Source organism: Pleurodeles waltl, chromosome 7, assembly GCF_031143425.1.
Source record: "Pleurodeles waltl isolate 20211129_DDA chromosome 7, aPleWal1.hap1.20221129, whole genome shotgun sequence".
Lineage (NCBI taxonomy): Eukaryota > Metazoa > Chordata > Amphibia > Caudata > Salamandridae > Pleurodeles > Pleurodeles waltl.
In genome coordinates this window covers 1,398,119-1,422,225 of record NC_090446.1, presented here as the reverse complement: position 1 = coordinate 1,422,225, position 24,107 = coordinate 1,398,119, and the positions used below count along the sequence as shown (strand labels likewise).

The 24,107-nt window shown below is 51.7% G+C and overlaps 1 protein-coding gene across 1 annotated transcript in view; it reads left to right on the top strand.

Moving 5' to 3' along the window:
* Window positions 1-3,737: 3,737 nt before the first annotated feature.
* CASP2 (caspase 2) overlaps window positions 3,738-24,107 on the top strand; it is a 224,650-nt gene continuing 204,280 nt past the window's right edge. Inside the window, exons 1-4 of the mRNA XM_069242657.1 lie at window positions 3,738-3,837; window positions 17,042-17,186; window positions 17,290-17,457; window positions 22,865-22,943. Coding sequence (XP_069098758.1) covers window positions 17,043-17,186; window positions 17,290-17,457; window positions 22,865-22,943 — 391 coding nt within the window. The 5' untranslated portion in view covers window positions 3,738-3,837; window position 17,042. The remainder of the gene's footprint in view (window positions 3,838-17,041; window positions 17,187-17,289; window positions 17,458-22,864; window positions 22,944-24,107) is intronic.

Genomic DNA, 24,107 nt, shown 5'->3' with positions numbered 1-24,107 from the left:
GGGTGACTTGTGGGGCTCTGACCAGTTTCTGTTACCCAGAATCCTTTGCATCCCTCAAAATGTGGCCAAAAAAACACTTTTTCCTCTCATTTCGGTGACAGAAAGTTCTGGAATCAGAGAAGAGCCACAAATTTCCTTCCACCCATCGTTCCCCCATGTCTCCCGATAAATATGGTACCTCACTTGTGGGGGTAGGCCTAGCGCCTGTGACAGGAAAAGCCCCAAAACACAACGTGGACACATCGGCCCGTATTTATACTCCGTTTGCGCCGAATTAGCGTCGTTTTTTTCAACGCAAATTCGGCGCAAAACTAACGCCATATTTATACTTTGGCGTTAGACGCGTCTAGCGCCAAAGTATGGGCAAAGAGCGTAATTTTTTAGCGTGAACACCTTCCTTGCGTTAATGAGATGCAAGGAAGGCGTTCCCGTCTAAAAAAATGACGGCGACGCAAATGCGTCGTATTTATACTCCCGGGCAAAAATCACGCCCGGGAGGTGGCGGGTCAAAAAACCCCGCATTTGCGCCACTTTTTAACGCCTGGGTCAGGGTAGGCGTTAAGGGGCCTGTGGGCTCAAAATGAGCCCACAGGTGCCCTCCCCTGCCCCCAGGGACCCCCCCTGCCACCCCTGCCCACCCCAGGAGGACACCCAAGGATGGAGGGACCCACCCCAGGGACATTCAGGTAAGTTCACGTAAGTATAATTTTTTATATTTTTCAATTTTTTTGGGGTGGCATAGGGGGGCCTTATTTGTGCCCCCCTACATGCCACTATGCCCAATGACCATGCCCAGGGGACATAAGTCCCCTGGGCATGGCCATTGGGCAAGGGGGCATGACTCCTGTCTTTACTAAGACAGGAGTCATTTAAATGGCGTCTGGGCGTCGAAAAAATGGCGCAAATCGGGTTAAGACGATTTTTTAGCGTCAACCCGACTTGCGCCATTTTAAGACGCCCTAGCGCCATTTTCCCCCTACGCCGGCGCTGCCTGGTCTACGTGGTTTTTTTCCACGCACACCAGGCAGCGCCGGTCTGCTTGCGCCGGCTAACGCCATTCCATAAATACGGCGCCCGCATGGCGCTTCGGAATGGCGTTAGACGGCGCTAAATTTTTTGACGCTAAACTGCGTTAGCGCAGTTTAGCGTCAAAAAGTATAAATATGGGCCATCACATTTTCACAAAGAAAACAGCTGTTTTTTTGCAAAGCACCTAGCTGTGGATTTTGGCCTCTAGCTCAGCCGGCACCTAGGGAAACCTAGCAAACCTGTGCAGTTTTGAGAACTAGACACCTATGGGAATCCAAGATGGGGTGACTTGTGGGGCTCTGACTAGGTTCTGTTACCCAGAATCCTTTGCAAACCTCAAAATTTGGCCAAAAAAACACCTTTTCCTCTCATTTCGGTGACAGAAAGTTCTGGAATCAGAGAGGAGCCACAAAAATGTCCTTCCACCCAGCATTCCCCCAAGTCTCCCGATAAAAATTGTACCTCACTTGTGTGGGTAGGCCTAGCGCCCGCGAAAGGAAATGCCCCAAAACAGTATCTGGACACATCAAAATTATCAAATACAAAACTACCTGTTTTTGCGAGGGCCACCTGAGTTTTTGGTCCTGGGCTCAGCAGCCTTCTAGGGAAACCTACCAAACCCAGACATTTCTGAAAACTAGACACCCGAGGGAGTCCAGTGAGGTGTGACTTGCTTGGATCCCCCAATGTTTTCTCACCCAAAATCCTCAGCAAACCTCAAATTTAGCTAAAAAAAAATCACATTTTTCTCACATTTCTGTGTTTGATTACTGCACTGGGACAAATTTCATACCACCCAATGTTCCCCTCAGTCTCCCGGTAAAAATGATACCTCATTTGTGTAGGTGGGCCAAGTGCTTGTGAAAGGGAAGAGCCAAAAAGATGTCGATATTGAGGGGGAACCAAAGGGGGTCCAAAAGGGCAGTTTGCAAAAAAACATTTTTAGGCTGACAAGTGTAGCAGAATTTTTATCGGTATAGACAATGCTGGGTGGTAGGAATTTTGTGTATTCCTGCAGATTCCGGAAGGTTCCATCACAAAAACAAGGGGAAAATGTTTGATTTCCAGCAAAGTTGGAGGTTTGCAGGGCATTGTGGGTACGAAAATGGTGTGGGGTGCATGTGAAACACACTACCCTGGAATCACCCAGATGTTTAGTTTACAGAATTGTCTAGGTCTTGTGGATTTTTCTGCATGGCAGCGTCCCAAAGACCATAAAGTGCAGCCCTCACCATTCCAAGTGGGACAATTTTGAGAGTTAGCCAAGCTCTCATGGCCCAAATGTAAAACTAAAACCCAAAATAATCAAATGTCTTCTTGCTTGCTGTGGGATAAGATGTTTTAGAGTGCAGGGGAGAGCGGAAAGACCGTTACCCCCTTTAGTTGGGGTGGGGGCGTAACCAGGCCCATACTGGTTGGTAGCCACCACCCCTATATTTTTTGTTTTTTTTTAATTCCCTGGCATCTAGTAGACTTTCTGCCCCCCCGGGGTGTGGATCAGGGGTAATTACCCCATCTGCCCATTGGTGGGCAGAACAACTTTGGCCCCATTTATTTGGGGTGGGGTTATGGACATACCCCCACCCTCTTATTTTTGAAAAAAACCCTTCCCTGGCCTCTGGTTGGCTATCTGCTCCCCCCCCCCCCCCATTGGGGGCAGATGGGCCTTCCAAAAATAGGCCCATCGCGCAGATATTGCCAACAGTAATGTGCCCCCATGGGGAGCGACCCTTACCCAAGGGGCTGAGCCCCCCTAAAGAAAACACACGCATACACACACACCAATCCCTGGAGCCTAAGTGGTTGCCCCGCTTGGGGGCAGATTGGCCTAAATACAATTTGCCCCGCAGGGGAGCGATCCTTGGCTAAGGGGTCGCTCCCCTCATGCCAGTTTCCGTACATAAAGAAATCTCTGGGGTCTAGTGGGCATTTCAAAAGCCGGATCGCTTTACGATCCTATCGGCATTTCTCTTCGATGGAAGTGGCCTCTGATGAGGTCAGCGTGCGCGCTGAGGTCATCAGACGTCACAGGTGGAAGGGCTTCCGCTTCCATCCCTGCCTTTGGGGGGTGGGAGGGAAGACCACTGAGCTGCTGCGGAGGCAGCAGTGAAGAAAGAGGGGGGAGGACGGTGGTTTGACACGGATTTGGTCATCGCTCACCATGACGACGAGGGAGCATCATGGGATTGGCAGTTTTTGAGATGTTTTTGCTCTTTCTATTGTTGAACTTTTAAATTTCTGTATTAATAAAAGCGGAGAAAGAACTGCATAACCGTCGCCTCTGCTCCTCACATAGAATTTGGGGACTCGGGATGTCTACCAGAACAAACACGGCTGAGGACTACTTCCGGGCCGCTGCGGACCACTTCCGGTTCAGCCGAGCGCGGTACTGCCTCACCACCTCCAGCAGGCTCCATGTTACTGCGTGGATTCAGATTCTTCCGGATGACGGGGCGGACCCCGGATAGATGGGGTTCTTTTGACCAATCACAGGCTGCGGGCGCTGCGCTCTGGTCTCTTCTGTGAATGAGCGCTCTTTGCCCTTCCATTAGCTCTGCAGCCTGTCACTCACTGAGGGCGGCGTTTTTAGGACCGTTTCGTTTGTTTCAGCCAATCACCGGCCGTAGGGCGGTATGGCCCGTCACTTCATCGGTCAATTAGAGCTTTACTGGCTCCCATTGGTTGTTGTGCGTGCCCCTCCAGGAGTAATTGATTTGTTTTAACAAATCAGCGACTGCGGGGCGCCTCGGTCTCCTATTGGCTCTGCGGCCCGTCACTCACTGCTGGCGGTTAGAGCGGTAGCGGGAGGTAAGAACGGCTCCCCGTGGGGGTCCCGGGGGCACAGAACCAGCCCCCACCCCTCCGCCCTGCCATACCACCCCCCGGCGGGGCCCTCTCCCACTGCCCCCGCCCCCAGCCTCAGGGAAACCTGCCCCCCCATGTAAACAGAGCTCCCCCTTCTCTTACAGCAGACACCTGCAGAGATGTTACCCCCCCCCCACCCCCTGGGCTGCTTCACACTGCCCCCCCCTGCAGCCTCAACCCCCCCAGGGGGGAATCCTGCCCCCCATGTAAACAGAGCGCCCCCTTCACTTACAGAGGACACACACCTGCAGAGATGTTACCCCCCCACCCCCTGGGCTGCTTCACACTGCCCCCCCCCTGCTGCCTCAACCCCCCCCAGGGGGGGGATCCTGCCCCCCCATGTAAACAGAGCGCCCCCTTCACTTACAGAGGACACACACCTGCAGAGACGTTACCCCCCCACCCCCTGGGCTGCTTCACACTGCCCCCCCCCCTGCTGCCTCAACCCCCCCTGGGGGGGGGGGATCCTGCCCCCCCATGTAAGCAGAGCTCCCCCTTCACTTACAGAGGACACACACCTGCAGAGACGTTACCCCCCCCACCCCCTGGGCTGCTTCACACTGCCCCCCCCCCGCAGCCTCAAGCCCCCCCCGGGGGAATCCTGCCCCCCATGTAAGCAGAGCGCCCCCCTCACTTAGAGGACACACACCTGCAGAGATGTTACCCCCCCCACCCCCTTGGCTGCTTCACACTGCCCGCCCCGCAGCCTCAACCCCCCGAGTGGAATCCTGCCCCCCCCCATGTAAGCAGAGCTACCCCTTCTCTTACAGAGGACACACACCTGCAGAGACGTTACCACCCCCACCGCTGGGCTGCTTCACACTGTTCCCTCCCCCCCCCCCCCCGCTGCCTCAACCCCCTGGGGGGAATCCTGCCCCCCCCCCATGTAAACAGAGCTCCCCCTTCTTTTTACAGCAGACACATATCTGCAGAGACGTTACCCCAATTAACCCCCGCACGCAACCTGGGCTGCTTCACACTGCCACCCCCCCTCCCCATGTAAACAGAGCCCTTCTCTTAAACCAGACAGATATGGATCTGAAGAGACATTGCCCCCCGGGCTGCTTCACACTGTCCCCCCCCCTTCAAGCACTGAGTGGTTCCCTCAAGCCCCCTCCGCATCACTGACATCTCTTACCACCCTCACTCTGGGCTCCTCTGAACCCTCAAGCACTGGGTGCAATCTTAAGATCAGAAGGAATTCCGTCTTCTGTGGGTTAAGTTTGAGGTGATAGCGAATCATCCGAGATGTGTAGCTCCTCCCTCACTCTACTAGTGAAGTTATGTGATCTAGTGTGGAGACCTTGATGTTATGTTGGTGTCAGCGTAGTGGTGGAATGATGCTGCATCTGAGTTACTCAGTAGTCAGGGGTTCCATGCATAAGTTAAAAAGGGTGGGTGAGAGGATGGAACCTTGGGGTGGGGGGGGGGGTGGGATGCTTACTGTTTGAGTAGGTCAGGGAGGTTGAGAACTTCGTGATTTTACCTCTTGGGATCGGTTAGAGAGGTGAGATTCAAACCACAATAGAACTGGTCCCTGACGATCTATAAGCTCATTTAAGCTGTAAAGAGACTTGTTGATTATCAAATGCACTGCATTTCCAAAATAACTAGTAGGTAGGATTCACCTGGTCTGAGATGGTGAGAACTTTGCCTGTTATTTGTAACATAGCCAGTTCTGTACTACACCAAGATCTGAATTCAGTTTGAGGGTCCAGTAAATTGTTTTCCTGGATGAATGCTTTCACTTGATTCTCCACAGCTTCGGTCAGGACCTCTGACAAAAGTAACAGCAGCACATGAGGCTCCACCCGAAAGTATCTGCTGCAGCACATGGACCTCTGACCAAAGTATCTGCTGCGTCACATGGACCTCTGACCAAAGTATCTGCTGCGTCACATGGACCTCTGACCAAAGTATCTGCTGCGTCACATGGACCTCTGACCAAAGTATCTGCTGCGTCACATGGACCTCTGACCAAAGTATCTGCTGAGTCACATGGACCTCTGACCAAAGTATCTGCTGAGTCACACGGGCCTCTGACCAAAGTATCTGCTGCAGCACACGGGCCTCTGACCAAAGTATCTGCTGCAGCACACGGGCCTCTGACCAAAGTATCTGCTGCAGCACACGGGCCTCTGACCAAAGTATCTGCTGCAGCACACGGGCCTCTGACCAAAGTGTAACGAAATGGCTCCCTGTTGCAGTTACCCCCCACCTTTTGCCTGATACTGATGCTGACTTGACTGAGAAGTGTGTTGGGACCCTGCCAACCAGGCCCCAGCACCAGTGTTCTTTCAACTAAAATGTACCATTGTTTCCACAATTGGCACACCCCTGGCACACAGATAAGTCCCTTGTAAAAGGTACCAGTGGTACCAAGGGCCCTGTGACCAGGGAAGGTCCCGAAGGGCTGCAGCATATGTTGTGCCACCCTAAGGGACCCCTCAACTAACACATGCACACTGCCATTGCAGATTGTGTGTGTTGGTGGGGAGAAAAAGGCAAAGTCGACATGGCATCCCCCTCAGGATGCCATGCACACAAAATGCTGTCTGTGGCATAGGTAAGTCACACCTCTAGCAGGCCTTACAGCTGTAGGAAAGTACCATCTTGCCTGGCATGTTACCCCCATTTTTCACTGTATATATGTTGTTTTAGTTGTATGTGTCACTGGGACCCTGCTAGTCAGGGCCCCAGTGCTCATAAGTGTGCCTGAATGTGTTACCTGTGTTATGACTAACTGTCTCACTGAGGCTCTGCTAACCAGAATCTCAGTGGTTATGCTCTCTCATTACTTTCAAATTGTCACTAACAGGCTAGTGACCAATTTTACCAATTTACATTGGCTTACTGGAACACCCTTATAATTCCCTAGTATATGGTACTGAGGTACCCAGGGTATTGGGGTTCCAGGAGATCCCTATGGGCTGCAGCATTTCTTTTGCCACCCATAGGGAGCTCTGACAATTCTTACACAGGCCTGCCACTGCAGCCTGAGTGAAATAACGTCCACGTTATTTCACAGCCATTTTACACTGCACTTAAGTAACTTATAAGTCACCTATATGTCTAACCTTTACCTGGTAAAGGTTGGGTGCTAAGTTACTTAGTGTGAGGGCACCCTGGCACTAGCCAAGGTGCCCCCACATTGTTCAGGGCCAATTCCCCGGACTTTGTGAGTGCGGGGACACCATTACACGCGTGCACTACATATAGGTCACTACCTATATGTAGCTTCACAATGGTAACTCCGAATATGGCCATGTAATATGTCTATGATCATGGAATTGCCCCCTCTATACCATCCTGGCATAGTTGGCACAATCCCATGATCCCAGTGGTCTGTAGCACAGACCCTGGTACTGCCAAACTGCCTTTCCCGGGGTTTCACTGCAGCTGCTGCCAACCCCTCAGACAGGCTTCTGCCCTCCTGGGGTCCAGCCAGGCCTGGCCCAGGATGGCAGAACAAAGGACTTCCTCTGAGAGAGGGTGTTACACCCTCTCCCTTTGGAAAATGGTGTGAAGGCAGGGGAGGAGTAGCCTCCCCCAGCCTCTGGAAATGCTTTCATGGGCACATTTGGTGCCCATTTCTGCATAAGCCAGTCTACACCGGTTCAGGGACCCCTTAGCCCTGCTCTGGCGCGAAACTGGACAAAGGGAAGGGGAGTGACCACTCCCCTGACCTGTACCTCCCCTGGGAGGTGCCCAGAGCTCCTCCAGTGTGCTCCAGACCTCTGCCATCTTGGAAACAGAGGTGCTGCTGGCACACTGGACTGCTCTGAGTGGCCAGTGCCATCAGGTGACGTCAGAGACTCCTCCTGATAGGCTCCTTCAGGTGTTGCTAGCCTATCCTCTCTCCTAGGTAGCCAAACCCTCTTTTCTGGCTATTTAGGGTCTCTGTCTCTTGGGATTCCTTAGATAACGAATGCAAGAGCTCATCCGAGTTCCTCTGCATCTCTCTCTTCACCTTCTGCCAAGGAATCGACTGCTGACCACGCTGGAAGCCTGCAAAACTGCAACATAGTAGCAAAGACGACTACTGCAACTCTGTAACGCTGATCCTGCCGCCTTCTCGACTGTTTTCCTGGTGGTGCATGCTGTGGGGGTAGTCTGCCTCCTCTCTGCACTAGAAGCTCCGAAGAAATCTCCCGTGGGTCGACGGAATCGTCCCCCTGCAACCGCAGGCACCAAAGAACTGCATCACCGGTACCTTGGGTCTCCTCTCAGCACGACGAGCGAGGTCCCTTGAATCCAGCAACTCTGTCCAAGTGACTCCCACAGTCCAGTGACTCTTCAGTCCAAGTTTGGTGGAGGTAAGTCCTTGCCTCCCCACGCCAGACTGCATTGCTGGGAACCGCGACTTTTGCAGCTACTCCGGCCTCCGTGCACTTCCGGCGGAAATCCTTTGTGCACAGTCCAGCCTGGGTCCACGGCACTCTAACCTGCATTGCACGACCTCCTAAGTTGTTCTCCGGCGACGTGGAACTCCTTTGTGCGACTTCGGGTGAGCACCGTTTCACGCATCCTCGTAGTGCCTGTTTCTGGCACTTCTGTGGGTGCTGCCTGCTGCTGAGAGGGCTCCTTGTCTTGCTCGACGCCCCCTCTGTCCCCTGACGCAATTTGCGACATCCTGGTCCCTCCTGGGCCACAGCAGCATCCAAAAACCCTTACTGCACGATTTGCAGCTAGCAAGGCTTGTTGGCGGTCTTTCGGCGGGAAAACACTTCTGCACGACTCTCCACGGCGTGAGGGATCCTTCCTCCAAAGGGGAAGTCTCTAGCCCTTGTCGTTCTTGCAGAAACCTACGCTTCTACTGTCCAGTAGCAGCATCTTTGCACCCACAGCTGGCATTTCCTGGGCATCTGCCCATCTCCGACTTGCTTGTGACTTTTGGACTTGGTCCCCTTGTTCCACAGGTACCCTCGACTGGAAATCCATCGTTGTTGCATTGTTGGTTTGTGTCTTTCCTGCAGAATTCCCCTATCACGACTTCTATGTCCTTTGGGGAACTTTAGTGCACTTTGCACTCACTTTTCAGGGTCTTGGAGTGGGCTATTTTTCTAACCCTTACTATTTCTAATAGACCCAGCGACCCTCTACAAGGTCACATAGGTTTGGGGTCCATTCGTGGTTCGCATTCCACTTTTGGAGTATATGGTTTGTGTTGCCCCTATCCTCATGTGTCTCCATTGCATCCTATTGTAACTATACATTGTTTGCACTGTTTTCTAATACTATTACTGCATATTTTGGTATTGTGTACATATATCTTGTGTATATTTGCTATCCTCATACTGAGGGTACTCACTGAGATACTTTTGGCATATTGTCATAAAAATAAAGTACCTTTATTTTTAGTATATCTGTGTATTGTGTTTTCTTATGATATTGTGCATATGACACTAGTGGTACTGTAGGAGCTTCACTCGTCTCCTAGTTCAGCCTAAGCTGCTCTGCTAAGCTACCATTATCTATCAGCCTATGCTGCTAGACACCCTATACACTAATAAGGGATAACTGGGCCTGGTGCAAGGTGCAAGTACCCCTAGGTACTCACTACAAGCCAGTCCAGCCTCCTACAACAGCCCTATGGCAGGGTGCACTATACCACAGGTGAGGACATAGCTGCATGAGCAATATGCCCCTACAATGTCTAAGTCTATTCTTAGACATTGTAAGTACAGTTGTGGCCATATTAAGTATATGGTCTGGGATTTTGTCAAAAACGAACTCCAGAGCTCCATAGTGGCTACACTGAATACTGGGAAGTTTGGTATCAAACGTCTCAGAATAATAAACCCACACTGATGCCAGTGTTGGATTTATTAAAAAATGCACACAGAGGGCATCTTAGAGATGCCCCCTGTATTTTACCCAATTGTTCAGTGCAGGACTGACTGGTCTGTGCCAGCCTGCTGCTGAGAGACCAGTTTCTGACCCCATTTGGTGAGGGCCTTTGTGCTCTCTGAGGACAGAAACAAAGCCTGATCTGGGTGGAGGTGCTCCACACCTCCCCCTGCAGGAACTGTAGCACCTAGCAGTGAGCCTCAAAGGCTCAGGCTTCGTGTTACAATGCCCCAGGGCACTCCAGCTAGTGGATATGCCCGCCCCCTGGACACAGCCCCCACTTTTGGCGGCAAGTCCAGGGGAGATAATGAGAAAAACAAGGAGTCACCACCCACCATTCAGGTCAGCCCCTAAGGTTTCCTGAGCTGAGGTGACCCCTGCCTTGAGAAATCCTCCATTTTGGTTTTGGAGGATTCCCCCAATACGATTAGGGATGTGCCCCCCCTCCGCACAGGGAGGAGGCACAAAGAGGGTGTAGCCACCCTCAAGGACAGCCATTGGCTACTGCCCTCCCAGACCTAAACACCCCCCTAAATTCAGTATTTAAGGGCTCCCCAGAGCCTAGGAAGATAGATTCTTGCATCCTGAAGACGAAGGAGTACTGCTGACCTGAAGCCCTGCAGAGAAGACGGAGACACCAACTGCTTTGGCCCCAGCCCTACCGGCCTGTCTCCCACTTCAGGAAAAACTGCAACAGCGATGCGTCCGCCAGGGTCCAGCGACCTCTGAAGCCTCAGAGGACCACCCTGCATCTAAAAGGACCAAGAACTCCTGAGGACAGCGGCCCTGTTCCAAAGAAACTGCAACTTTGCAACAAAGAAGCAACTTTTAAAGACCACACATTTACCGCCGGAAGCGTGAGACTTTCCACTCTGCACCCAACGCCCCGGCTCGACCTGCGGAAAACTAACTCTACAGGGAGGACTCCCCGGCGACTGCGAGCCCGTGAGTAGCCAGAGTTGACCCCCCCCTTAGTCCCCTCAGTGACGCCTGCAGAGGGAATCCAGAGGCTCCCCCCTGACCGCGACTGCCTACTTCAAAGAACCCGTCGCCTGGTAAAGACACTGCACCCTCAGCCCCCAGGACCTGAAGGATCCGACCTCCAGTGCAGAAGCGACCCCCCAGGAGGCCCTTTCCCTAGCCCAGGTGGTGGCTACCCTGAGGAGCCCCCCTCCCCCCCCCTTTGCCTGCCTGCATTGCTGAAGAGACCCTTGGGTCTCCTATTGAAACCTATTGCGAACCCGATGCCTGTTGGCACACTGCACCCGGCCGCCCGTGCCGCTGAGGGTGTACTTTCTGTGCTGATTTGTGTCCCCCCCGGTGCCCTACAAAACCCCCCTGGTCTGCCCTCCGAAGTCGCAGGTACTTACCTGCTGGCAGACTGGAACCGGGGCACCCCCTATTTTTATGGAAGCCTATGCGTTTTGGGCACCACTTTGACCTCTGCACCTGACTGGCCCTGAGCTGCTGGTGTGGTTATCTTTGGGTTTGCCCTGAACCCCCCAACGGTGGCTACCTTGGACCCAACTTTGAACCATGTAAGTGCTTTACTTACCTGTGAAACTAACAAATACTTACCTCCCCCAGGAACTGTTGAATTTTGCACTGTGTCCAATTTTAAAATAGCTTATTGCCATTTTTGCCAAAACTGTACATGCTGTTGTGAAGATTCAAAGTTCCTAAGATACCTGAGTGAAATACCTTTCATTTAAAGTATTGTTTGTAAATCTTGAACCTGTGGTTCTTAAAATAAACTAAGAAAATATATTTCTCTATATAAAAACCTATTGGCCTGGAATTGCCTTTGAGTGTATGTTCCTCATTTATTGCCCGTGTGTGTACAACAAATGCTTAACACTACCCTCTGATAAGCCTACTGCTCGACCACACTACCACAATATAGAGCATTAGAATTATCTCTTTGCCACTATCTTACCTCTAAGGGGAACCCTTGGACTCTGTGCATGCTATTTCTTACTTTGAAATAGTACATACACAGCCAACTTCCTAACCAAAGTATCTGCTGCAGCACGTTGGCCTCTGACCAAAGTATCTGCTGCAGCACGTTGGCCTCTGACCAAAGTATCTGCTGCAGCACGTTGGCCTCTGACCAAAGTATTTGCTGCAGCACATGGGCCTCTGACCAAAGTATCTGCTGAGACGCCCTGGTCTCTGACCAAAGTATCTGCTGAGACGCCCTGGTCTCTGACCAAAGTATCTGCTGAGACGCCCTGGTCTCTGACCAAAGTATCTGCTGAGACGCCCTGGTCTCTGACCAAAGTATCTGCTGAGACGCCCTGGTCTCTGACCAAAGTATCTGCTGAGACGCCCTGGTCTCTGACCAAAGTATCTGCTGAGACGCCCTGGTCTCTGACCAAAGTATCTGCTGAGACGCCCTGGTCTCTGACCAAAGTATCTGCTGAGACGCCCTGGTCTCTGACCAAAGTATCTGCTGAGACGCCCTGGTCTCTGACCAAAGTATCTGCTGAGACGCCCTGGTCTCTGACCAAAGTATCTGCTGAGACGCCCTGGTCTCTGACCAAAGTATCTGCGGAGACGCCCTGGTCTCTGACCAAAGTATCTGCGGAGACGCCCTGGTCTCTGACCAAAGTATCTGCTGAGACGCCCTGGTCTCTGACCAAAGTATCTGCTGAGACGCCCTGGTCTCTGACCAAAGTATCTGCTGAGACGCCCTGGTCTCTGACCAAAGTATCTGCTGAGACGCCCTGGTCTCTGACCAAAGTATCTGCTGAGACGCCCTGGTCTCTGACCAAAGTATCTGCTGAGACGCCCTGGTCTCTGACCAAAGTATCTGCTGAGACGCCCTGGTCTCTGACCAAAGTATCTGCGGAGACGCCCTGGTCTCTGACCAAAGAATCTGCTGAGACGCCCTGGTCTCTGACCAAAGAATCTGCTGAGACGCCCTGGTCTCTGACCAAAGTATCTACTGAGACGCCATGGCCTCTGACCAAAGTATCTACTGAGACGACATGGGCCTCTGACCAAAGTATCTGCTCAGAAACACGGACCTCAGACCAAAGTATCTGCTGAACTACATGGACTTCTGTCCAACGTGTCTGCTGCAGCACATGAGTCTCTGATCAAAGTATCTGTTGAGACACATTGACCTCTAACCCAAAGTACCTTTTGCAGCACATGGGACTCTGACAGGAATTTTGTTTGTAGTATATGTACTTCTTCCCAGATTGTCTGCCATGACGTGAGTTTTTGAACACCGTATCTGCTCAGTTGCTTGTCGCTTTGTCCAAAGTACCTGCTGAAACACATAAGCCTCTTTCACCATATATGAGAGATACATAGGCGTCCACCTGGAGGACCTGCTGGGACACATCAGCTTCTTCTTGAGGTGTTTGCTGAGAAACAAGAGCCTGTCCCTGATGTTCCTGCTGAGACACACATGCTTTAGCCTGGTGTAAATGCGCATTTGATGTTTGCAGTGTCCTGTTATAAAATTGAGTACAAATCCCAGAATGAATAGCTGAAGCCTGGATTGGGTGGGCCACTCTTGCACAAACCTTAAAAACTTGAGAAACGGATTCATCTGCCCATATCGCGTTGAGGTCTTAGGTTTCCCAGGTCCATGCAAGCTTGTGATCCACTGAACTTTTTTTTTTGGTATTCTGGGACTGCAATCTCAAATTAATAGTGACTCATGCAGGCTACAAGCAGTGTTTTATTTAAAAAAAAAGTGCATGTGCTCAGCCTCCCTGGTGCTGCTAGTTGCCAGGTTGACATGTACCAAAGGCTGTCTAATCTTAATTGCTTACAAAACAATGCACTTCCCCATTTTCCCCCCAGGCAAACATGCATATATCTTGCACAGAAGCTCAGTAAAAAATACCAGATAACTAGAAAGCAAACCCAATCTACTTCTCACACTTTACCTCAAAATAATGTCCATCAAGCTCACCGTATCAGAAAATGCACCAATGATCTGGGATGTCCTTTCAAAGCCTTTGTAGGATTTGCTTCCTCATTACAAATCTTCAAAGGAAGCTAAAGTTTCCCTTATTGAACCTGTGTGACGTGCTCTCATTATTCCTGTGCCTTGCACTGTCACTCCACCCGTGTACTGCTGACTTCAGAAGCATCGTTATTAGACCCCCTCTGTTTAACTCCTGCCGCGCACAGGTTCAAGTGTCTCCTTCGTGTCCCAGCCACACCCTCACCCTTTCCTATCTCCCCACACTGCTGCCTATTACAGTTGTGTACATCTTACATACCTGCTGTACTACTTTATGCCTACTTGTTTAGACATTACTGGCTACAGATGTACATATGTTTTAAATCACTGAAAAAAACTAGAGGTTATAAGTAGGAAATAGAATTAAAAATCACATAGAAATTCACTTAAAAACCAAAGGTTGCGGGGCCATTCTAGTTAGGATCACATTTTAAACATTCAAAACCATAGAAATTCACCAGTTATAGTTAGTTATCTCAAGTAACTATAACTCATGCCCTAAGGTAACTATAACTCGCGCCCCCACCATGCACAGTTCATCAAATTGTACTGCAAATATTACATTGATACTATCAGTGATGGTATCAAAGATGTCATGAGTGCCATAATTTGTGGGGTAATTAGCAGTGCATGGCAAGGAGTAGAGTTGTATTACCCTAGGGCACGATGCCTTACCCTAGTTACTTGAGAAACTCTGATTGTGAATTTATATGATTTCATACATTTAAAATGTAAGCCGAACTATAACATCCCTTTTGTTTTTTAAGTGAATTTGTTTTTAAAAATTTTAAATTCTATTTCTTAACTATAGCTTCCCTGTATCCATTGTTTTTTTCAGTGAATTACTATGGTTTTTCTAACCTAAAATAATTTTCATTACTATACTTTAATCCAACTACTGCCGTGCATGGCCTTTGGCCGTGTGCTTTAGCATTTGGCCGCAAGGCCTGTCCTGTGGGAGCCGGCATTGCTCCCACAAGCAGAGAGCTGCTTTTAATAGCAGCTCCCTGCTTGTGGGAACAATGTTTTCATCCATCTATATTTGCATGCAGGGAAGACAGATGAAAACTCTGCATTCTGACAGCTGAAGCTGTTTGACAGCTTCCTCTGTCAGAAAGCAGACTTTGTTTTTGCTTGGTGGGACCAGGCCCTAGCTTTCTGTCAAATTTGGTGTAATTCCGTCCAGTGGTTTCGGTGCTATCGCTGTTCGAATCCCTAGGGAGAAATGAATGGGGAAAACATGTTTTGGGACCCCACCTTTTGACGGATCACCCCAAAACTTTATTTAAAACCATTAATGTTTTTTGGAAAAAATTTGTGAAGATTCCTCAACTGGTGCCACAGATATAGGTGAACAGATATAGGCAAATAAAAAAGTTTTTCAATAGGTATCAGGTCCTAGCAATAACTACCTAGTGGGGACCGCCAGTAGGTAATACCCGTGGACTGTTGATGTCATCCGCACAAGTATAGAGATGTCACCTGCCTCACTATTTTGTCATTTCTTTTCCACCTTCAATTGTTGTGCAAGTTCTTATCATATTTCCTATTGTTTCAAGGCACTCTGCAGTCTAGCAGAGGTACATTGCAAGCATTGGCAAAGCCAATAGGTCTCGCCTTTTGTCTTTGTAGACAACATGTGTTTTGGAGCCCTCCCAGGAACAATGGAATAAAGGAGAGCTCACATGTGCTAGATTTATAAGCGCATATTTATAAAAAAAACATGCAATTATTTTAAAGCATCAAATGTGGCAGCTTCAGAAAATAATTTAGGAGTCATCGCGAACATAGACATTCACAGATTAATAACAGTGTAGGTAAAATGAACCACTCACAAGTAAGCCACTACAGAAGTACCTGGGCATGGTACAAAGGCCTAGAAATCTCAGGGCATCCTAATATAAGATGGAGCTGACTAAAGCAGAAGACAAACCGAGTTAAAAGAAGGGACAGTGACAACAAGGGAGCTTGAAGCTCATCAGTCACTGCGGTCTACAGCGGGAGAAGACATTGACGTTAGGCTGCCAACTCAGAGGTGCTCTTTGTAACAACTCTAGATGGATGCAAAGCTAGCTGGACCAACCCGACTAACTACATAGTTAAATACAAGCCTCTGTGTGGAAGAATTAGTCCAGGAGTGACCCAGCAGCATTTGGAACACTAAGAGACATGTAGAGGGATCCATGCCGAAGGTCTCCAACTGTCTGGGGATTGTGAAAGCCCTTGAACCTCTGGAGATGGGATCCTTGCTGAAGACCCTCTCATGGGCAGGGCATGTTGTAAAGACTTCAATCTGTAGGTGAGAGATTTATTCTGGAGAGCTCTAAAGCGGCTTGGGATGTTGTAAGGGCTTGAGTCTGTAGAAGGATCCATGCCGAAGGTCTTCAACTGTCTGGGGATTGTGAAAGCACTTGAGTCTCTGGAGATCGGATCCATTCTCTATCTCCTCCAATGAAACTTGGAAATAGCTTATCAATCTCTAGGAGATGGGATGGGATCCATCCTGGCAATCCTCCTGTGAGCCGACAGGATGGGATCAATCCTGATGATCCTCCCATGAGCCAGAATTGGTGTAAGATCATGAATCTCTAGGAGATGGGATGGGATCCATCCTGATGATCCTCCTGTGAGCCAGGGTTCGTAGAAGCTCCTGAATCTCTGAGACGGGATGGGATCCACCCTGACGATCCTCCCGTGAGCCAGAGTTGGTAGAAGCTCATGAATCTCTGGAGATGGGATCCTTGCTGAACAACCTCCCTTTGGTCAGAGTTGCTGTAAGCACTTGAATCTGCAGGAGAGGAGATTGATGCTGAATACCCTCCTGATGGTATCTATCATGACGATCCTCTCCTGGGCTGGGAGCATTGTAAACATTTGAATGTGAGGTTATGAGATCTGTGCTGAAGGCCTTCCTTTGGGCTTGGGCTGGGGCTGGTGTAAGCACTTGACTCTGTCAGAGATGGGAAACAGTCTGCTGAAGATCCTCGGCTTGGTGTAAGCACTTGAATCTGCAAGATATGGGATAAGATCGAGGCTCCAGGTCTTCCCTTGGGCTGGGACTGGCATAAGCACTAGAAACTGCAGGAGATGGGGTAGGATCTGTGCTGAAGATCCTCTCCCCAGCTGGGGCTGGTGTTAGCACTTGATGTAGGGGCCATGGGAGATGATATCCGTCCTGACGACCCTCCAGTGGGGCTTGGGATGTTCTGAGCACTTAAATCTGTAAGAGACTCCTCTAGTGCTGAACGTCCAGTAAGCATTTGTGAATGTCCGATGTAGTGCCCATGCTAAATTCCTGTGTCTTTCCCACAGGATGCTGGGGGGCATGCAGGAAGCCCACCAGCAGGCCTTGAAGAAGAATCGAGTGTGTCTCGCCAAGCAGCTGGAACTGGCCGAACTCCTGGAGCTTCTTGTAGAAGAAGATGTCATCACCATGGTCATGAGGGAAGCCATTGAGGTACGTTAGCATCTAAGTGGTGGGGGCCCTAGCTGAGACGCCATAGACACTCCACAATAAGATGTGGATGATTATTATAAATGCATCTTTTTTCATGCCCCAGGCCAAGAGTGGGAGTTTTAAGCAGAACATCGAGCTTCTTAATCTCTTGCCGAAGCGTGGGCCCCGGGCTTTTGAAGCCTTCTGTGAAGCTCTACACGAGACCAAGCAGGGGCACCTGGAGAAGCTGCTGCAGAATGCCATCTGCAACCGAGAAGAGCACCACATGAGGGTGAGGACCACAGCAGGAAGGGTGCAGTGTGGATCAGGGCAGGATCTGGGAATGGGGCAGTCGTCGAATCTTAGTAGGGGCTGTGAGGGATGTGAGGGAGCTTTCAGAAAGGAGATTGTCTGATATGGCATAGCAGGGGCCCTCAAATAGTAAAGTCCAGTGGAGTCCAGAATTGGTCAGCAGATAACCTGTACTGTGTTGATCAGTAAAGGGTTGGAGGGAAGGAGGCTCTAAGGAGATGTGACAGTTTGGTGGTGGCAGAGGCTTGGGTGATTGGCTCTTAAGATAACCAAAGGAGTGGGGGGGCTCTTGAGATGGGAGTGGGAGCCTCTAGAGAAAGCGGTGGGGAAGTTTTGGGGCAGGAACAGAAGGCCTCTGAGAAAACGCTGTGGAGATTGGAGTGGAAACCCCTAGTGACAGTGATGGGCCTAAAACATTGAGTCGTCCCCACCTCACTGACTGGACATAGGTCAGGTGAAGAGGTATATCTTATTTAGTATCCATATATTTTTACAGTGTAAATGTAAATATTATTAATAAACAAAATTAGGCAAAAGTAAATTGTGGTTTGCTATGTCTTAATATAGGCATTACAAACGCCACTGCTATTTTCTTAAGACACTATAGCGAAACTAGACGTTTTTGTTGTGCACCGGCGAGATGGCCAGATACTGGAGTCGATTTTACAAAAATGAAAATACTGAGTGTTTAACTTGTGCAGCAAAGGGCTGTGGTAATCCCTGTAGTCTTTTGATGCTGCTTACCTTGAATGCAGGTGTCGAGGCAGGTAGATCCAAAAGGTACAGCCTGGGGCTGGTAGCATAGGAGAGGGTAGTGGAGGCCTGCTGTTAGTTTGTTTGAGTTTGTGTTTGCACCACATGATAGTGTAAATACAAGATAAATCTGCAAACATTTACAATAAAAGAAAGATGCCTAAAACAATGACAAACACCCCATTAAAACTACCACAGGCATAGCGCAAATGGAATGTAAATATCCACGACAGCAACAGAACGGCTAAATAGAGAATAGGAAGAACATCAGGGTGCCATGGCTGCAAGGCTAAAGCAACCTTAGACACTATCAGCAGGTGTCATGAGGTGAAAAGTGATTCAGTTGCGGACAGGGCAAGGATGAGGGCTCCTGGAGATGTGGGGGCTGTGGGATGGGGTCACTGGAGATGTGGTGGCTGTGGGATGGGGTCTCTGGAGATGTAGGGGCTGTGGGATGAGGGTCTCTGGAGATGTAGGGGCTGTGGGATGAGGGTCTCTGGAGATGTAGGGGCTGTGGGATGAGGGTCTCTGGAGATGTAGGGGCTGTGGGATGAGGGTCTCTGGAGATGTAGGGGCTGTGGGATGAGGGTCTCTGGAGATGTAGGGGCTGTGGGATGAGGGTCTCTGGAGATGTAGGGGCTGTGGGATGAGGGTCTCTGGGGATGTAGGGGCTGTGGGATGGGGGTCTGTGTAGATGTAGTGGCTGGATGGGTTTTCGAGATGTAGGGCTGTGGGATGGGGGTCTCTGGAGATGTAGGGCTGTGGGATGGGGGTCTCTGGAGATGTAGGGCTGTGGGATGGGGGTCTCTGGAGATGTAGGGGATGGAGGTCTCTGGAGATGTAGGGGCTGTGGGATGGAGGTCTCTGGAGATGTAGGGGCTGTGGGATGCGAGTCTCTGGAGATGTAGGGGCTGTGGGATGCGAGTCTCTGGAGATGTAGGGGCTGTGGGATGCGAGTCTCTGGAGATGTAGGGGCTGTGGGATGCGAGTCTCTGGAGATGTAGGGGCTGTGGGATGCGAGTCTCTGGAGATGTAGGGGCTGTGGGATGCGAGTCTCTGGAGATGTAGGGGCTGTGGGATGCGAGTCTCTGGAGATGTAGGGGCTGTGGGATGCGAGTCTCTGGAGATGTAGGGGCTGTGGGATGCGAGTCTCTGGAGATGTAGGGGCTGTGGGATGCGAGTCTCTGGAGATGTAGGGGCTGTGGGATGCAAGTCTCTGGAGATGTAGGGGCTGTGGGATGCGAGTCTCTGGAGATGTAGGGGCTGTGGGATGCGAGTCTCTGGAGATGTAGGGGCTGTGGGATGCGAGTCTCTGGAGATGTAGGGGCTGTGGGATGCGAGTCTCTGGAGATGTAGGGGCTGTGGGATGCGAGTCTCTGGAGATGTAGGGGCTGTGGGATGCGAGTCTCTGGAGATGTAGGGGCTGTGGGATGCGAGTCTCTGGAGATGTAGGGGCTGTGGGATGCGAGTCTCTGGAGATGTAGGGGCTGTGGGATGCGAGTCTCTGGAGATGTAGGGGCTGTGGGATGCGAGTCTCTGGAGATGTAGGGGCTGTGGGATGCGAGTCTCTGGAGATGTAGGGGCTGTGGGATGCGAGTCTCTGGAGATGTAGGGGCTGTGGGATGCGAGTCTCCGGAGATGTAGGGGCTGTGGGAGATGCAGGGGCTGTGGAATGGGGTCTCTGGAGGTGTAGGGGCTGTGCAATGAGCGCATCTGGAGATGTAGGGGTGTGTGAGATGGGGGGGTCTCTGGAGATGTAGGGGCTGGGGGATGGGGCTTCTGGAGACAGGGCTGTAGAATGGGCCTCTCTGGAAATGTGGGGGCTGTGGGATGGAGTCTCTGGATATTTAGGGGCTGTGGGATGGGAGTATCTCGAGATGTAGGAGCTGTGGGATGGGGGTTGCTGGGGATTTAGGGGCTATGGGATGGGGCTACTGGGGATGTAGGGGCTGTGGGATGGGGGCTGCTGGAGATGTAGGGGTTGTGGGGTGAGGATCTCTAGAGATGTAGGGGCTGCTGGATGGGTGTCTCAAGATGTAGGGACTGTTGAATGGGGGTCTCTGGAGATGTAGGGGCTGTGGGATGGAGGCTGTTGGAGATGTAGGGGCTGTGGGATAGGGTCTGTGGGGATGTTGTGGCTGTTGGATGGGTTTTCGAGATGTAGTGGTGTGGAATGGGGGTCTCTCGTGATGTAGGGGCTGTGGGACGGGGGCTACTGGAGAAGTAGGGGCTGTGGGACGGGGGCTACTGGAGATGTAGGGGCTGTGGGACGGGGCCTACTGGAGATGTAGGGGCTGTGGGACGGGGGCTACTGGAGATGTAGGGGCTGTGGTGTGGGGGGTCTCTGGGGATGTAGGGGCTGTGGTGTGGGGGGTCTCTGGGGATGTAGGGGCTGTGGGATGGGATCTCTGGAGATGTAGGGGCTGTGGGTTGGCGTCTCTGGAGATGTAGGGGCTGTGGGTTGGCGTCTCTGGAGATGTAGGGGCTGTGGGTTGGCGTCTCTGGAGATGTAGGGGCTGTGGGTTGGCGTCTCTGGAGATGTAGGGGCTGTGGGTTGGCGTCTCTGGAGATGTAGGGGCTGTGGGTTGGCGTCTCTGGAGATGTAGGGGCTGTGGGATGGCGTCTCTGGAGATGTAGGGGCTGTGGGATGGCGTCTCTGGAGATGTAGGGGCTGTGGGATGGCGTCTCTGGAGATGTAGGCGTCTCTGGAGATGTAGGGGCTGTGGGATGGCGTCTCTGAAGATGTAGGGGCTGTGGAATGGGGTCTCTGGAGATGTAGGGGCTGCTGGATGGGGTCTCTGGGGATGTAGGGGTTGTGGGATGAGGGCTGCTGGACATATAGGGGCTGTGGGATGGGGTCTCTGGGGATGTAGGGGTTGTGGGATGAGGGCTGCTGGAGATATAGGGGCTGTGGAAAGGGAGTCTCTGGAGATGTTGGGGCTGTGGGATGGGGTCCTCTGGAGATGTAGGGGCTGTGGGATGGGGTCCTCTGGAGATGTAGGGGTTGTGGGATGGCGTCTCTGGAGATGTAGGGGCTGTGGAATGGGGTCTCTGGAGATGTAGGGGCTGTGGGATGGCGTCTCTGGAGATGTAGGGGCTGTGGGATGGCGTCTCTGGAGATGTAGGGGCTGTGGGATGGCGTCTCTGGAGATGTAGGGGCTGTGGGATGGCGTCTCTGAAGATGTAGGGGCTGTGGAATGGGGTCTCTGGAGATGTAGGGGCTGCTGGATGGGGTCTCTGGGGATGTAGGGGTTGTGGGATGAGGGCTGCTGGACATATAGGGGCTGTGGGATGGGGTCTCTGGGGATGTAGGGGTTGTGGGATGAGGGCTGCTGGAGATATAGGGGCTGTGGAAAGGGAGTCTCTGGAGATGTTGGGGCTGTGGGATGGGGGTCTCTGGAGATGTAGGGGCTGTGGGATGGGGTCCTCTGGAGATGTAGGGGCTGTGGGATGGGGTCCTCTGGAGATGTAGGGGCTGTGGGATGGGGTCCTCTGGAGATGTAGGGGCTGTGGGATGGAGTCCTCTGGAGATGTAGGGGCTGTGGGATGGAGTCCTCTGGAGATGTAGGGGCTGTGGGATGGAGTCCTCTGGAGATGTAGGGGCTGTGGGATGGAGTCCTCTGGAGATGTAGGGGCTGTGGGATGGAGTCCTCTGGAGATGTAGGGGCTGTGGGATGGAGTCCTCTGGAGATGTAGGGGCTGTGGGATGGAGTCCTCTGGAGATGTAGGGGCTGTGGGATGGAGTCCTCTGGAGATGTAGGGGCTGTGGGATGGAGTCCTCTGGAGATGTAGGGGCTGTGGGATGGAGTCCTCTGGAGATGTAGGGGCTGTGGGATGGAGTCCTCTGGAGATGTAGGGGCTGTGGGATGGAGTCCTCTGGAGATGTAGGGGCTGTGGGATGGAGTCCTCTGGAGATGTAGGGGCTGTGGGATGGAGTCCTCTGGAGATGTAGGGGCTGTGGGATGGGAGTCTCTTGAGATGTAGGGGTTGTGGGATGGGAGTCTCTTGAGATGTAGGGGTTGTGGAATGGGATTTTTTTAAATGTTCGAGGCTGTGGAGCCGGGGTCTCTCGAAATGGAGTGTGTGGAAAGGGGTTCTCTTGAATTAGAGGGGGCTTTGGAATGGGGTCTCTTGAATTAGAGGGGGCTTTGGAATGGGGTCTCTTGAATTAGAGGGGGCTTTGGAATGGGGTCTCTTGAATTAGAGGGGGCTTTGGAATGGGGTCTCTTGAAATGTATGGGGCTGTGGAATGGGGGGTCTTTCGAGATGTAGGGGGCTGTGGAATGGTGTCTCTCCAGATATAGGGGTCTGTGAAATGGTGTCTCTCCAGATATAGGGGTCTGTGAAATGGGGTAATTCGAGATGTGGGCACTGTGGAATGGGGGGTCTCTTGAAATGTAGGGATCTATGAAAGGGGGGTCTCTAGAGATGTAGGGTCTGTGGAATGGGGGTCTCTCGAAATGTGGGGGTTGTGGAATCTGGGTCCTCTGGAAAGCTAGGTGGCTCTGGAATGGAATCTCTAGAGTCATGGTTTAACAGGATTCTGGACTGTTAGGCTCTAAGGGGCTGTGGGCCTCTGAGGATCACTTCCCTGAGCTTGTCTTCCTTGTTTCATTCTCCTTTTGTTTCTGCAGCGGACCAGTGACAGTGGCAGCTGCCCCCGTCTCTCCATTCAAGAGACCTCCCCATCCGCCAAGAAGATGCGTTGGAGAAGTGAGTGAAACCATGGGGAGGGCGTGAGACCTGCTCTTTCAACGCTTTACAGATGCAGAGGGGCGCATTCCTGAAGGCAGGTCATGGACTGCTTTGGGGTGGCTGAGAGCTGGCTTGGGTGGTACGTGCTCTGTGCACCCGAACACCTTCCTAAAGCAAGAAATGGGATGCTGTGGGGTGAGTGCGGCCATGATGCTGGTGTGATCGTGACAGGTGCAGAGGGTGCCTTCCAAGGCATGGCAGGTGGGGTGCTGAGGCACGCCCTCTAGGGGATCTAATTCTGAAGCCTTTGCTGATTTATCCCTGGCGCCCCCTGCTGTCTCCCATGGAAGACACTTATGGCACCAGGCACCTTGTTTCACTGCTTGCAAACCTCGATGCAGCATGCTCTTAGTTTGTGAACAGGAGCAGTGTGCGTGAGAGGGCTCCTAGGACAGGTCTCTCTAGCAGTCCAGCTGGCCCAGTCTGGGCTTCCACTGCACCAGGTGTCCCCGCCGAGAGATCTACTGCTGGCTCGTTGGCAAACGCTCACTAGCAGGCTTGATTTACGACTGGCAGAATAGGGCTGGAGAATTAACTGTCACTTATTGCTCCACAGGGATAGAACAAGGCAATGGTGGGGCCTGAGGTCGAATCTGTTCACAGTGGTGGGGCCTGAGGTCGAATCTGTTCACAGTGGTGGGGCCTGAGGTCGAATCTGTTCACAGTGGTGGGTCCTGAGGTCGAATCTGTTCACAGTGGTGGGTCCTGAGGTCGAATCTGTTCACAGTGGTGGGTCCTGAGGTCGAATCTGTTCACAGTGGTGGGTCCTGAGGTCGAATCTGTTCACAGTGGTGGGTCCTGAGGTCGAATCTGTTCACAGTGGTGGGTCCTGAGGTCGAATCTGTTCACAGTGATGGGTCCTGAGGTCGAATCTGTTCACAGTGGTGGGGCCTGAGGTCGAATCTGTTCACAGTGATGGGTCCTGAGGTCGAATCTGTTCACAGTGGTGGGGCCTGAGGTCGAATCTGTTCAGTGGTGTGCAGCCTGAAGTTGAATCTTTTCGCAGTGGTGTGCCGCCTGAAGTTGAATCTTTTCGCAGTGGTGTGCGGCCTGAGGTCAAATCTGTTCTCAGTGGTGGGGCCTGAAGTTCAATCTATTCTCAGTGGCAGTCCTTTGAGTCCT